This window comes from Neomonachus schauinslandi, chromosome 5 (genome assembly GCF_002201575.2).
Source record: "Neomonachus schauinslandi chromosome 5, ASM220157v2, whole genome shotgun sequence".
Lineage (NCBI taxonomy): Eukaryota > Metazoa > Chordata > Mammalia > Carnivora > Phocidae > Neomonachus > Neomonachus schauinslandi.
The window spans coordinates 169,284,948-169,300,776 of record NC_058407.1 but is presented as its reverse complement, the minus strand read 5'-3'; the positions used below and the strand labels follow the sequence as shown (position 1 = coordinate 169,300,776).

At 55.8% G+C, this 15,829-nt stretch overlaps 1 protein-coding gene across 1 annotated transcript; it reads right to left on the bottom strand.

Annotated features, from left to right (window-relative positions):
* Positions 1 to 1,131: 1,131 nt before the first annotated feature.
* On the bottom strand, positions 1,132 to 15,829 carry TFR2 (transferrin receptor 2). The gene is made up of 18 exons (XM_021680068.1): positions 15,543 to 15,829; positions 15,052 to 15,301; positions 14,764 to 14,950; positions 10,160 to 10,300; positions 9,974 to 10,085; positions 9,745 to 9,867; positions 9,232 to 9,348; positions 8,960 to 9,099; positions 8,517 to 8,680; positions 7,585 to 7,704; positions 6,976 to 7,058; positions 6,836 to 6,899; positions 6,671 to 6,738; positions 6,511 to 6,587; positions 6,338 to 6,422; positions 6,022 to 6,249; positions 5,576 to 5,716; positions 1,132 to 2,722 (listed from the first exon to the last, which is right to left on the bottom strand). Exons 1-18 carry the CDS (start codon positions 15,573 to 15,575, stop codon positions 2,438 to 2,440), a joined length of 2,418 nt encoding a protein of 805 aa, XP_021535743.1. The 5' UTR covers positions 15,576 to 15,829; the 3' UTR covers positions 1,132 to 2,437.

The window sequence follows — 15,829 nt, the reverse complement described above, 5'->3', positions numbered from 1 at the left end:
AAAAAGACTTCAGCTCCAGTGGATCAGAAACACCAAGGTCCCCTGCCAAGATTGGGGGAAATGGCATTGCCTGACATTACCTCAACTTAACCAGGCAGGAGAAACTAAGGCACAGGAAAAGATTAGGATCCTCGAAAGGTATGTGTCCAGCCCTTTTTCAGATTCAGGGCAAGGGAGAAGAAAGGAAGGGGGGCAGCCAGTGACACTGGCAGTTTGTTGATTGGGGACAAAAATCAGCAGGATAAGACAGTCTGTTCTCTGCTTCTGCTGTCACATCTCCATTATCCACCTCTGTTCCTCTTGCCTCCTTTTAAAAGGACCCTAGTGATTACACGTCCCCCCTCCCCCAGTCCAGGATAATCTCCCTATTAGTTTGCTAGGGCTGCACAGAAGCGGGGAGGCTTAAATGGCCAAAATTAATTTTCTCACAGTTCTAGAAGCTAGATGTTCAAGATTAAGGTGTCAACAGATTGGATTTCCCCTAAAGCCTCTTTGGCTCCCCTGTGCATACACATCCCTGGTGTCTGTGTCCTTTTTTTTTTTTTTTAAGATTTTATTTATTTGCGAGAGAGAGAGAATGAGAGACAGAGAGCATGAGAGGGAGGAGGGTCAGAGGGAGAAGCAGACTCCCTGCCGAGCAGGGAGCCCGATGCGGGACTCGATCCCGGGACTCCAGGATCATGACCTGAGTCGAAGGCAGTCGCTTAACCAACTGAGCCACCCAGGCACCCTGTCCTTTTTTTTTTAAGATTTTATTTATTTACTTAGAGAGAGCACAAGCAGAGAGAGGCAGGTAGAGAGAGAAGCAGGCCCCCCGCCGAGCAGGGAGCCTGATGTGGGGCTCAAACCTAGGACCCGGAGATCATAACTCAAGCTGAAGGCAGACGCTCAACTGACTGAGCCACCCAGGCGCCCCCATCTATTTATTTATTTATTTATTTTATTATTTTTTAAAGATTTTATTTATTTATTTGACAGAGACATAGTGAGAGCAAGAATACAAGCCGGGAGAGTGGGAGAGGGAGAAGCAGGCTTCCCACCGGGAAGCTCAATCCCAGGACCCTGGGATCATGACCTGAGCCGAAGGCAGACGCTTAACGACTGAGCCACCCAGGCACCCCTATTTATTTATTTTTTAAGTAGGCTCCACACCCAGTGCGGAGCCCAGCGTAGGGCTTGAACTCACGATCCTGTGATCAAGACCTGGGCTGAGGTCAAGAGTCCGACATCTAACTGACTGAGCCATCCAGACTCCCTTGTGTCAATTTTTCTTAGAAGGACACTAATCAGATTGGATTAGGCTCACCCTAATGGCCTCCTCTGAACTTAAGGCCTGATCTCCAGATACAGACTGAGGTACTGAGGGTCAGGCTTCAACATATGGATTTGGGGGGGGGGGGCGGTATATTTCAACTCAAAACACTCCCCATCTCAAGATCCTCAATTTAATCACATCCACAAAGTCCTTTTTGTTGTGTAAGGTAACATTCACTGACAGGTTTCGGGGATTAGGACGTGAACATCTTTTTCCAGACCATTAGTCTGTGTGCTACAAGGACCAAATGGACAAAGTGAAGGGCTGAGAAACCACTTTGGGACATTTGTTCTGAACAGTATGTCAGAGAAGCAAATAGTTGAGGAGGTTTCTGACCCTGGTCCAGGCTCCTGAGAACCCAGTCAGGCTCAGATGGGGCTCAAGGAGGGGGCAGGGGGAGAGGCAGAGTTTCATCCTGGAACCAGGGTAGGACCTGTCATGCCATATTGGGAGCAAAAGAGGACTGAGTAGCCCAAAGCCCAGCCCTAGGATTTATGCAGTTGCCCTGGGAGTGAGAGCCAGGGCTGCAGCCTCCTCAGATGTGGAGAGACAGCATTCCTACTTGTATCTTCTCTGGCCCTCTGCCCGTCTCAAGGGAGGAATGACTCCAAGGGTGGAGTGAGGGTGAGGAAAAAGCATAAAGGTGTTTATAAACAACAGATGCCACCAGGTGGTTTATTAAGGTCCAAACCCCAGCCCCTCCCGCCACAGACCACCTGTTGGGGCTATAGGCTGTGGTTCCAGCCATTCTCCCACCAAGGGGGCTGGCCACGTCCCAGGGCCAAGGAAACCTTCCAGAGACATCACTAGGTGTGGGGGACCCCTTTCCCGAAGGGGAAGGGGCTGTGTGATGAGGAAGCGGGTGCTCTCAGATTGGCTGACAGTCTGGCGGGCCCATTGTGGAAGGCACCGCTCACCTACTCCTACACTGCAGAGCCCAGGTGTGGGTGTCTGCGCTGGCATCTTGGCTGGGCCCCTTGCAGAGACGGGAAGGGCTTATGAGAGATCGGTCAGCAACGACAGGTTGGTACTAGGCACCTGCATCACCCAGAAATCACTCTAACGGGAGAGCAGGAGCTCCGGGCATATGCCAACCCCCACCCCCACCCCGCCCCGCGGACCTCAGAAGTTGTTATCGATGTTCCAGACATCCCCGCTAAGTGCGTTGGCGGCCCCCTGCAGCGTCCAGGTGAGAAGGGCCAGCTGGCGTCGGAAGCGGCTCTCCTGGAAGCCCAGGCCCGGAGCCACCCCGGAGGAGGCGGCCCCTGGGTCTCCGGAGCCGCCCGAGCGCAGCAGCCGCACGTGGTCGAGCAGCGCGCCCAGCGTGTGGTCTCCGCGGCCCAGGAAAATGTGGCGGAACGGGGAGTCGGCCGGCGACACGTACTGGGACAGGAAGTAGAACTCCACCTGCACCAAGAAGGGAATCAGGTCGGGGTGCGGGGCTCTGCCGGGAGCGCGGGCCGGAACAGCAATTCCTAATCTAGTCCGCGCCTAGCGTCCATTGCAGAGCAGCTGCCTTAAGCCCCACCTCCCTTCGGCTACCCAATCGGGAGCGGCCATTCTTTGACGTCACCAGCAGCTGGGTAGGATGCGTCCTCCTGCTGTGTTTTGGGTTCTATCCCGTTCTTTCTAAGCTTTGAGCCTCCAAGCCTGCAACCACGTCTCCCCAGTCTTCCCTCTTCGCCTAGTCACTTACCCGGCTGAAGCCTCAAAGGACAGTCTATGGTCCTGCTGTTCCTCACTTTCCTACACCCCACGCATTCCCCCTCACCACCACCAATGTCCACAGCCCAGAGTCAAAGGTCAAAGGGACCAGTCAGTCCTAATGAAGTGCCTGACTCTCTGTCCTCCCTGCATAACTCAGATGCTGTTCATCTTTCCTGAGATGGCAACTCTACTAGCCCGATTCTCCCACCTTTCTTCCACCCTCTGTGGTTCCTTCTGCTCCCACCTTTGGGCAGGCCCAAGGCTCAACCTCCACCCTCTGTTCTCCTCACCTACACTCCAGTTGTTTTCAAGCCTGGCTGCGTATTAGAATCACTTGGGGAACTTTTTAATGACCCTTGTGTGGGTGCCTCCCCAGCAACATCGGAATCTCTCCATCTTTCACTCCAAGGGCTCATCCATGTCCCTGGCTGCAGTCAGGACCTCGTGGGGATAACTGCCAAGCCTACTTGACAAATCATCCACTGGAATCCTGCCCTCCACCCTTCTGACCTCCCCACTGGGTAAGAGGGCACCTTACCAGCCTCACACACAGCCCTTGGTAAATGGCAGCTGCTATGGTTTTCCTCCACCTCTTCCCTCAACACCCTGTCTGTCCATTTTCCTTCATTCCAGTCCCCTCACCCACAGGTGGCTTCTACTACCACCTGCCACTCTCATCCAGAGCTCGGTCTTCGCTAACTTCAATTCCCTCTTCACCATTTACAGTCTGGCCAAATCCTTCCTAAAACTCCACTTTGCTCACATCACCACCCTGCTCAACCACCTTCCTAATTTCCTTGATGCCCAGACTCTAAAAATCCAAACTTCTCATCCTGGCATTCAGGGCTCCCCATAGGTGATCTCTAGCCCACTGTGTGGTGCCCCTCTCCCCTCTGCTTCTCCCCAGGCTTCTGCTCTGGCTCTTCTGGTCCACACCCTACTCCCAAGGACAGCCAGGCCTACTTCCCCACCACACCCTTACTCTGGGTCTCTCCACTCTGAAATGTCTTTTCTTTGCACCAACCCAAGTTCTGTCCGTTCTTCAAGACCAACATCATAGTCTAAAGCTGGGGTTAGCAAACTTTTTCTGCAAAAAGCCAAGTAGTAAATATTTTTGTCTTTGTGGGCCATATTGTTTCTGTTGCAAACACAACTTGGCCGCCGTAGCTGGCCCAAAAGCAGCCATAGACAATATGAAAATCAATGAGCATGGCTGTGTTTCCATAAAACTTCATTCGCAGAAGCAGGCAGCAGGCCAAGTTTGGCCCACTGGCAATCGTTTACCAACCCCTGGTCTAGAGCCACAAAGTTCCCTGGGTCTGGCCCAGCTCTATGCGGCTGGTTCTGAAGTCTGGAATCTTTTACTCTCCAGCCCTGAGTCTGAATCATGCCCCTTATGCACAGATGCCCTTTATTCCCTGGGGGCAGGGGAGGGGGGGGAGGGAGGCATGTGGCAACTTAGGGGGTTGGGTGAGGGGAGTATATTTTTGTGTTCCTGGAGTCTGGGACAGCAGGGGTTAAAGCAAGATCTGTGAATGAGAATGAACCAGGCCCAACCTCTTGTCTCACCTGCAGGATCACTGATGTCTCAGTGGAGGGGACAAAGGGAAGGAGAGGTGGAGAGATCAGGAAGTGGGGGAGGAAGAGGAAACTGCAGAGAGAGGAGAATGAGGGGGATCAGGAGAAAGGAGCAAGGATGAAAGAGCAAGAGGGGTGGGTTTGTGAACAGAAAGAAGGAATGAGCGATGCCAAGGGAAAGAGGCAGGGACTCAAAGAGGGAAAAAAAGGGGGCAGACATGTTCCAAAACCATGGTCGTGCATACGCTATGGGTTCCCTGTCCACCCTACACTCACAGAGGATGATCCTGTTTCTAATTTCGCCCTGTAGACTTATCCCCACGCCCACAGTCCCTACTTATCCCATTTCCCAAAATCAGTGGCCAGGTTGAGTTCTTGGAGTAAAGAAATGGAAGGAAGTGGAGGGGTTGGAACAGGAGATGGAGTGTGGGTTGCAAAGTATTCAAAACTAAGCAGGAGGAATGGGCCAAGGACTAAGGTCTTGTATAACTTTATGTGACACCTCCCTCAGGCAGCTTCTCTGGGTTTCACCCACCTTATTACCACAAGGAAGAGAGCTCTCCTTGCTCTGAATTTCTTAAGCCTTTGCCCCTCCTGAGCCATAAGCTTGGGCCTCTTGTACTGTGGACAATCGTGTACATGCTTTTTCCCTCCAGATGGGTGAGTAGGCAGTGGAGGGCTGTGTGTGTGTTTGGAGGGCGGGGGGGGGGGGTTCCCAGTTCTGCCACGTGGTCTGCCAAACGGACGGCCCAGCAGCCAGCCCTCCCTGTCAGTTTTATCACTTTGCGGGGCCTGTCTCAGTGGTCGCTCCAGCCTGGCCGGTGTGTGAGCGCTGAGCCCAGGACTGGGAGCCGGAGGACAGGGACGAAGTAAAGGCGGAGACCGGGGACAGCGCGCAGGACAGGCCTGTGGGCTCCAGCCACCGGGAGACGCGGGGTAGGGGGCGCGGGGGGCGGGGCGGGGGCGGGGCCTCACCCGCATGATGCGCACGTTGTACATGCGCATCAGCCTCTCATCGCTCTCCTCCGAGCTGTAGATCTCCTTTCGCAGCTTCTCCGCCGCCCGGATATAGTCCCCCCGCGCCGAGTACACCCACTGGAGGGTCAGCCCGCGGGCCTGGGGGTGGAGATGCAGGCTGGGGCCGGACACAGGGGCCAGGACCCCGGCCTAGGCTGGGACCCCAGGGCTGGCAGGAGGAGGGGCTATAGGGGGACGGGATGCTGGGAGAGGGGAGAAGACCTGGGCGGTTGGGAGGGTACCAGCTGGGTCCTAAGGCAGGAGTCGAGGGGCCAGGTTGCCAGAGGGGACTAGACCCTAAGGACTGTGGGGAGGAGGGGCCAGACCTCTGGACTGGGCAACACTTTGAGGGGATATAGCTCCCCCCACCCCCAGGAGCCAGGAGCAGGGTTGGTATCTTGGACCTTCAGGTCCCCAGAGAACTCGTTGAGGCTGCCGATGTGCCTGAGGACCACGTCCCCGTAGCGGCCGAAGTCCAGAGGCAGCAGGTGATCGTGGCTGAGCCGGATGAGGAGCTGCCCAGCGAGCTGGGCCACAGCCTGGGCCACGGCGGGCAGGCGGCCCCGCAGCACCCTGTGTAGGTTCTCGTATGTGTCGTCCTTCGTGTGCAGGAACGGGTACGCCTGGCCATCCTGCCGGGACAGGGCGTGGGCTGGCGCAGGGGCACAGTGCAGACAGGCAGAGGGGCTGCTGCTCTGGGGCAGGGCCAGGAAGTCTCACCTCCAAGAAGGAGAACTCAACGGCAGGGACCCCCGCAAAGGCTGTGAAGGAGTAGGCACTGCTGTCCATGGGCAGTGGCCGGATCCTGGGAGTGGGCAGGTGGGAGGGCTCTGTGGGTTCGGCTCCCCCCACAGCTGTCCTCCCTCCCTCCCTCCCTCCTGGCCCCAACTTACACTTCAGCATCCCAGCTGTGATTGTTGACCACCACCTGCTCATAGAGGGTCTGCCCACTGCGGTTAGGAGAGTCCACCTGAGGGGCAGGGTAGGGGGCACCGGTCAGGCTCTGGCCGCCACCAGCTTCCCTTCATCCCCGGCTCCTGGCCAGCCTCTTGCCTGCTTCAGGATGTTCTCTATGAGGCTGATCAGAAGGGGGCTGGTCTTGGCATGGAACTTGTCGTCTCCTGCAGAGGGGGAGGAGAAGGGATGCCAGACTCAAGGCTGGGCCCCGCGGCCAGGTGCACCAGAGGGGCCCCAGCGGGTGGCCCCGCCCCCACTCACCCAGCACTGCATTGTCCAGGCTCACGTAGACCACGGCTTTGAGGTGCAGCACGCTGAGGTAACCCTGGGGGTGAGGGGCGTGGAGTTTAACCCCCCACCTCTTCCCACTGCCTGACTCCCTGCCCTGGACCCCACATTACCTCCAGCCACTCTGTGGAGCCCACACTCCCAAAGTCACCTCCGTCCCAGCTGATGAAGAGAAGACTCCTTCGGGGCTGGAAGCCTGGAAGCAGAGCGGGTCAGGAGGATGGGCCCCTCTGGAGGCCAAGCAAAGACCCATCTTTGTCTTCTCCTGTCCTGCGGCCCTGGGCTCCCTCCATCCTTCCCGCCAAGCCCCCTGCCCAGCCCGCCTCAGCCGGTCTGCCCCGACTCCACTATCACAGTGTGGAGCTTGCTTTCACATGGAGTCTCCTGCTTAATGCTTCACTCAGACCAAGGACTATGACTGCAGCTGACCCTTGAACATGAGTTTGAACTGCTTGGGTCCACTTACATGCAGATTTTCAACCGAGCGGAGAAGTCGGCTCCCCTAACCCTGGCGCTGCCCGAGGGCCAACTCTACTCTCGTATTTGGATGAGGAAACGGAGGTAAAGCGACCTGCCCGGGGCCATGCGGCTGGGACATGAGGAAGCCGGGTTTGGAGCCCAGGTCTGCGTGGCTGCCCTCTAGCCTGTGCTCTTGACTGCCTCTCTGCCCTGTGCTGCCTTGGTCCACAGCCCCAGCTGCCCGGCCCAGGCCCTGACCTTACCATTGCTCACCATGGAGGAAAAGGTCCGCGCCAGCTCCAGCAGTATGGCCGTCCCCACAGCGGACTTGGCCGCTCCTGGGCCCCACGCATCCCTCTGGGCCCCGATGACAACATAGTGATCTGCGGGAGGGGAGGCTCTTGGGGTCCATGTTCGTACACTGGCAATACCCAGAGACTACCTGGGAGGCTGCGTGCTCGAGGGGCCTTGCCTCCATTTCCCAGCCCCGCCCCCACCACTCTCCACCTTCCAGCCCCTCACATCTCTGCAGCCCCAGCCCTGCGATCCTTGGCTGTCCTTCAGGAGAGTGCCCCTCTTCCCCTCGGCCCTGCCTGGATGGCCTGCTCCTTCAGCGGGGTGCCTGGCCTCATGCTGGATTCCATCACCTCCCTGGTCAGCCATGTCCCTCACAAGTCCTGACAGGCTTTCCTCCTTCATGCTTCTCTCTAATCCACCCCCACCCCTTCTCCAGCATTCTCCTCTGAGCTGCATCAGGGCCCCCCCTGCATCTCTCCCTCAGGGCTTGTAGGTACAACACTCTTCGGCTCAAGAACCCACTTTGATTGCCCACTGCTATCCGTGTCTACTTAGGCTTGAAAGGTTCATCTATCTCATCAGAACTCCTGTTCATGCTATATCACCCAACTCATGCTTGCTCACCTCCAGTGCTAGGGAACTCACTACTGTGCCAAACTACCCATCCTGTCTCTGGACAGATTTGACCATGGGATCTACTCACTGCCATCCCCCCTCAGTCCCAGATCAGCCTCAACTTGCCAGCCTCCCTCCCTGCTCAGCCCTGCCACCCCCTCCACTGGGCACCACTCTTGCCCACTCCCCCGGGCCTCCTGCTCCAGCCCCATCTCTAGCCAGGGTTCATGAGTGGCAGCTCCCCTCCTGCCGGCTGCGGGTGACGCTGGGCAAGCTGGCACACCTGGCTCTGAGCGGCCCTCGATGCAGCCAAAGATGTTGCTGATGGGGGTGGAGACCCTGTGGTTGTTGACCCCGAGGTGCAAGCCTGGCCCAGGGCCCAGGCGATAAGGGGAGCCTGGGAGGCGCCCCTGCCATTCCTGGGGAGCCACAGGGCCTTGGAGCTTCCTGGAGAGAGGTGGGGCAGAAAGGGTCGGAAGTGGCACAGAGGCCCAGGCTATAGAAGAGCCCAGAGATCCCTCTTTGCTCTTTCCCTCCCACCTTCTGGCTCCAGCACTACTTCTGCACTCTGCCTGCTGCCTTGGACAGTTGTGCAGGTTGTGTCCTGCTCAAAGTGAGGCTGGGCCCACTCAGAAGATCCATCTTTTTCTAGTTCACCCAAAAGCACTTTACAGGCTAGCTACACCTCCCTTCCTCCTCCCCTCCTGGCCCCCACAGGCCCCTCACCTCAGCAGGAGGGAGGCAATGTCCGCACTGATGGGCTGGGCGGGGATGTTAGGGAGGCCGGAGGACTGGACTGGAGGGAACTGGGTTTGATTAAAGGAAGGGAAGCCAGGCGTGTAGGGGTCCCCAGTTCCCAGGTGCACCTGTGAGGAAACGGGTGTCCACACCGAAGCTGTGAGCTGGGCTCCGAAGACTAGCCTACCGGCCCCCTCCCAGACAAGGAGGTCCAGTTCTGGGGACCCCAAGAATCTACTGCTGGCTGCCCCCAGACTCACATGTCCATACACAGCTCTGTGGCTGGAGAGGCCGAGCTTGTGTGGATCCTGGGAGAAGTCTGCTGGATCAGGGTATATGAGCACTCCTCGGGCCCCAAAGTCCTGGGCACTGGCCACCTGGGGAAGGGAAGTGGCTAACGGACTCCTTCTCCCAGAGAAAACCGATTTGTAAGGGCAGGAGAAGCAAGGAAAAGTGAAGTCGCACTGCTTCCGCTCCGCTTTCATGGAGCCACAGCGAGGCTATGGGCACCACCTGACCCCCATCTTCCCGCCTTCCCCCAGTGCCTTGGCATCCCTCAAACCCCACTGGCCTCTGCATTCCTCCGTGTTCGTCCCCCATGCCAACCTCCCGATTTTGTTTCCCGCCAGCATTTTCTTACGACCCGCTTGGTTCTTTCTTTTCTCTCTCCGACAGCCTCCTAGACGCTTCCCATCTGCCGCTATCCTATCTTCGCGTTCCCCGGCCCCGCACCCTCCCGGTTCCACGCCACCCCCCCATCCAGGGACCCTCACCTTTTGGGCGAAGCTGATCTCCCCCAAGCGCACCAGCAGGAGGCGCCCCGCCGGCTCCACGCCTCGGGCCCGCAGGTCCTGCAGGTCCTCCGGCCGCCCGTAGTGGGCGTACACCAGCTCTCCCTGGGGATGGGGAGGACGGTGAGGCGTGCTCTCCGGGCCCCTCCTCCGCCACCCGGGAAAGGGCGCTCGCTGCCCCTGTCCTGGGGGCGGGACAGGGGGCGCTCACCGTGGCGTTGCCCGTGGCACTGTAGGGACAGTAGACGTCGTGGTCCTCCAGCGGCAGGGGCTCCCCGAGCTTCCCAGCCTCACCGACCCAGTGCAGGGTATTGGGATGAGCCCTGAGGAGCAGAGGTGGTGAGCGCCCCCCGCGCGCCCCCCGCGCGCCCCCCGAGCGCGCCCCCCGCTCACTCACGGGTCCGGAAACTGCAGCCCCACGTAGTGCGTGTCCATCCACACGTGGTCCAGCTTTTGGCTCGAGAGCGCCCCCCGGACGTCCTGAGCCAGAGCGGCCATCCCGGCTGAGCCAGCCATCCTTTTCCGAAGGCTGGTTTGCCTGAACGGGAAGAGGTGGGATTGGGGCGCGGAAGGGGAGAGGGACTTCTGGGCGCCTGGAGGAAAGGGGGGGTCGCCCTGGGCCCTGGACGGTGAGGGGCTCCTAAGTCTCTCCCTGACCCCTGCCATCACATCCATCCAGTCACCACCCGGGCTGTCACTAAGGCCGCCTCCTTCTGCTTAAAGCCTTAGTTTCCGATAGCGTGGTGTCCTGCCCACCATCCCTTAGGTTTTTCCTGGCCCAGGCCAAACTCACCAATCTATCGACTGCCCGTGCACACATACACACACACACACACACACATATGCACACAGGCCTGTGCTCTGCCCCACGCATGGAAACGCTTTTCTTCCAAAGGACTAAGTGGACAGAGGCGGCCCTCCATCTCCCCTGTCCTCACGGAGGACAGCTGCGCCTCACGGAGACATCTTACACTATGGTTACTGATATGATCGCGGGGTCCCTTGTCTTGGAGACCTCACCCTGTCTTCTTCCATAGTCACCACCTAACTGAGCCTGTTGTACCCTGAGCTCCCCCTGTTCTTCCATCTCACTCCGCCACAGGCTGCCCCCACATGACCTCCCTGCCAATAGGCTTCACTTGTCCCCTCTCCAAGGCAGACTCCTCCCTCCTCCACAGCCTCATTGAATACCCCTCCACCTTTTGCCTTGGCGGAAACCCAAGCTGTCCCTTGAGAGGCCTGGTCTCCTATGGGGTCTCGAGCTCAGGAGAGAACTCAGGTTCTCATACTACCTGGGCTTGGAGCAGAGGCAGGCTCCCGGCTCCACTGTTGGAATTTCTGCCCATTTCTCCTCCAGTAAACCTTGCTTCCGCTGAAGCCTTTGCCATCCAGCTCTCCCCTCCTCTACCCCTCTTCCAGCCAGTTTGTCACTTGTCCACTTTCATCAAGGACTTTGGCATCTGGCTTAGCATTTTCCTCTCCACACCATGGTCCCCTCACTCTGTGCTGCCACTTCAAAATCCACGTGCAGGGTGCGCCTTAGTCTCAGCCTCCACCCCTCAGCTCTCAAGAAGACCCCTGCACCCAGGACTCCATGGTCACTGTGGCTTTCTCAGTACCGTTCCTGCAGTCCTCTCCCATCCCGATCCAGGAAAGCGAGCATTTGTTTGAAACCGCACCTGTCTGGGCGCCTGGGTGGCTCAGTCCGTTAAGCTGCTGCCTTTGGCTCAGGTCATGATCCTGGGGTCCTGGGGTCCTGGGATTGAGCCTCCCCTCGAGCTCCCTGCTCAGCGGGGAGTCTGCTTTTCCCTCTCCCTCTGCCCATGCCCATGCTCATGCTCTCTCTCTCTCTCTCAAATAAATAAATAAATAAAATCTTTAAAAATAAATAAATAAAATCTTAAAAAAAAAAAAGAAACTGCATCTGTCAGGGTGTTCGTAAAATGGATGATGCACACTGTGGATTCCTGTGCCTGACAATAAATTTGATGTACACACTGCAATACAGACAGACCTTGAAAACATTGTGTTAAGTTAAAAAAAAAGTTTATCAAAATTAAAAACACACACTAAAGATAGCTATATCTGAGTGATACATCTTGGATTTCTTTTTTTTTTTTTTTATACTTTCCACTTTATATTTTTCCATATGGCTTAACTTTTAAAATAATGAACAGAGGATTTTATACAAACATTAATGTTTTTGAAAAATCTGCATATGCACATAAAACATATATATGGCAAAGCCACGTGTGAATTTAAAGGCACACATCAAACATCAGATGAGGTGCTTCTGGGGGAGGGGATGGAAAAGAGTGCTCAGGGCTAGGGAGGGAAATTAAATAAAAAAGCCCTTGGGGGGGGGGTGGCCTGGCTGGCTCAGTCAGTGGAGCATGTGACTCCTGATCTCAGGGTTGTAAGTTTGAGCCCCACTTTGGGTGTGGAGATAACTTAAAAACAAAATCTTTAAAAAACAAAACCAAACCAAAAAAAGCCCTTCACTGAGACACTGAACTACTGCGTCAGGAGTATCATAAACTCTGTTCTTTGCACCGACCTTAAAAAACAAAACAAAACAAAACAAAACAAAACCCTCCCCCTACATCTGATCATGATTCTCTAGTGTTTTAAATTCTTCATTTCTCTCTTCCCTCTTAGAATAAAATCCAAAGCAGTTTGTGTAGCCATTAAGCCCTTTTATGGCCCCGGCCATATCCACCTTGACACTGCAGCTCCCCAGGGTCATGGGTCAAAATCCAAGCTCCATCATGTGGCATTCAAGACTTCTCTGGGTCTGTTCCACTGCCTGTCTGGATACTGGACCCCTCTGCTCTCCTTCAGACAACCACATGGACCTTCCTTCACTTCCTCCAATAGGCCACCATTTCCCACCCCAGACCATTTGCCCTTGCAGTTCTCTGACCTGAAATGCTTTTCCACCTTCTCTTTGCCTGGTGAATGACTCACCCCTAGGGCTTCAGCTCATCACTTCCTCAAGGAAGCCTTCCCTGGCCCCCATTCTAAGTCAGGTCCCCCTCGTTATACTCATTCCCCACATCCTTTACTTTTCCTTCAAAACAGTGATCCTAGTAATAAATGTGTCGTGAATGTGACACATTAGTTCAGTATTGATTTCCCCCCAGAGACTGTAAGCTCCATAAGGACAAGGCCCAGACTTTTGTTCTCTGCCCTATCGCCCCCACCTACTTAGCCAAGCACCTGCCACATAGTAGGTGCTCAAAGGTATTTGGTGGATAAATGAATGAATGACCTCATCAGTGTCACTGAGTCCAGCTGCTCACTTCCCTCACCACACCCCCACTGGTCTTGGCATTACCCAGAATTCCATCTCCGGAATCTTTATCCACTGGGGATTTACTGAACACCAGCTAAGTGCCAGGCACTGTGCTAGGTACTGGACACATCCAGATAAATAGGACACAGTTGATCAGATAAATCTTAAAAGTCCCAATATCCCACTCTCTGACCAGATCTTTCCAGGTTCCAGCTTGCTTCTTGACCCCCCCCCTACGCCTGCTCTTCAACCACACTGGGTGCTCCAGACAGTTCCATTCCTTCCTTCTCCATCCACCCTGGAGTCGTGCATCACTTCACTGCTCACTCCCCTTCACCCTCTTGCCCCCCTGCCCTCTGATGGCATCCCCAGTGCCACACCTCATCGTGGGACCTGACAAACCATCCACCTGCTCAGCCTGTACCCAGACGACTGAGTGTTGCTCAAGAAAATAAGAAGGCCTGCATGCTGTTGATGCCACAGATGTAAGGTCTTTGGGCAAGGTGGACCCAGCAGTGTAGCCAAAGAGTAATAATACGCCTCGATCAAGTTTCAAATTGATCCCATGAAGACAAGAAAATCTATCAATACCAATTACTACAGAAACATAAACTAAAAACATACAGACACAAATTAAAGCAGAAAAATCATTTCAGTATATTCTGGAAAAATATTTGAAAAAAAAAATCCAAACCTGTCCCTCCTTTCCTGATCATTAAAAGAAGAAGAAGGAGGAGGAGGAGGAGGGGAGGAAGAGGAGGTGGAGGAGAAGGAAACTTCCTTGATTCATTTATAAAAAGCTATCCAGTCTATAGCAAAGTTCACATTCAATAACAAAGCTGCATAAAAACATTCCTACGCAAGTCAGGAGATAGGCCTATCTGCTGTCATCATTACCTTTTACATTTTTTAAAAATTCATGTCCTCTCTAATAAAATAAAGCAATGAAAATGACATAAGGTGTCTAAGCATTGAGAAAAAAAGCTACGTATCTCTCACTGTCTATAGCTTATGTGACCTTCTACTTAGAAAACCCAGGAGAATCCACTGAAACACTATTCCTGACCCAAGAGAGGGCTACTGGTGGCCCCACCTCTTCTCTGGACCTACCTGGGCAGCTCCTTCCCAATGGGGAAAGTGACCTCAGCAAAACAGGAGAAACCCCGACCTGCTTGTGCTGTGCTCCAGGCTCCGGGCCTGCAGGTCTGTGTCTGGCTGGCATCTCTCATAATGCAGATGGAGGGGGATGGTCTGTGCTCACAAGTGCATTTGCTTGCTTGTTTTTTTTCTGATTCCTTAAAATGTCCCTTCTCAGTGCCTCCCCACCCCCCCCAAGCTCACCACAGTCGCAGGTCAAAATCCAAGCTCCGTGATGTGGCATTCAGGACTTTTCTGGATCCATCCCGCCTCCTATCTGGATACTGGACCCCTCTGCTCTCACTCAGACAGTCAGCTCCCGCATCTCCCAAGTGCCACGTTCAGACCCCAAGCCCTCTGCTGTCTTATCTCTGGAACACCCTCCCTCCCCTCAGCTCCAAATGCCTGACATCCTTCCCAGGACCATCAAACAGGGAGGCCAGGGAGGCAAGTGGAAGGACTCAGAAGGGACCCCACATCAGGTTCCTGGGAGGAGAGGAAAGGACTCTGAGTCCAAGTGAGTGGATGACAATTTGCAAGGGCCGGGAAGGGGGCAGGCTGATCCTTACCTGATGGTGTCCTCCAGGTGCCCCTCCCCCAGGAGCCGCAGGAACATGGCCTGGAGGTCGCTCCAGTACAATGTGCCCTGGTGGGAGTCCGGGCCCGGCTCATAGTTTATGTCCTCACTGACCACCAACACATCATCCCCACATGCCTGGCAGGACCCTCGGAAGGCCACATAGCCCAGAAGGAAAGCTGAGGGATGGCAAGATGGAGATTCTCCTTGTGCTCCGCTCTGGACTCCATAAATCCCCCCAACCCAGGCCTTTCACTGGTGGGGGCGGGAAGACTCTCACCCCCAGTGAAGATCAGCAGGGCTGTCAGGACCAGGTAGGGGGCAGCCCTTCGTCCTGTTGTTGCCCAGAGTCCGAGGTTTGGCCTCCCTGCTCGAGAGCCCAGGTCAGGGCCCCTCAGCTCCATGGGGCAGAAGTGGGCTGCTGGCTCAGCCCCCTCCTCCCTGTCTTCCTCTTCCTCCTCCAGGTGCCACTGCTGGGTGCCCTCCACATGCTTGTAGATGGTCTGAGAGGGTCGTGGGGACAACCTTTGCTGCGGGGGGCACGGTGGGCGTGAGACTGGGGAAAGAGGCATGGGGGATGGGGCAGGATCTGGGCACAACAGTGACTCTGGAGTGCCAGAGGAGGACCAGGCAAGAGACAGGGTCCTGAGAGGCAAGCTGGAGGGGAGCGACGGAGGTGGGAAGGGGAGGCACCAGCCTTGGGGTTTGGTAGGGGGTGGAAGGACCCAGAGAGAAGGCCTAAAGGGTCCCCCCAACCCCACTTGGTCTTACCGTTCTCTGAAGTAGACCCCAAAGTCGCTCCATGCTCGTGCCCCCTCCTGAGCCCTGCAGGCTGTTCCCCCCACAGTGATAAACCGTTTGTGGGAACCCCAAGAGGGCCCCTTATCAGCCCTGGCAGGCAGCCTGAGCCCAAGCCGTTCTTCTCCCTCTGAAAGGGTGGGGGCACAGTCCTGGCCTCAGTCCAGCCTTCCCGATAGGAACCCCCAGCCCAGGCTAGAGGACGAGGGGCTGTGCCCTCCTCTGCAAATCCCTCCACAGTCTCACTCCTGTCCCCTCCC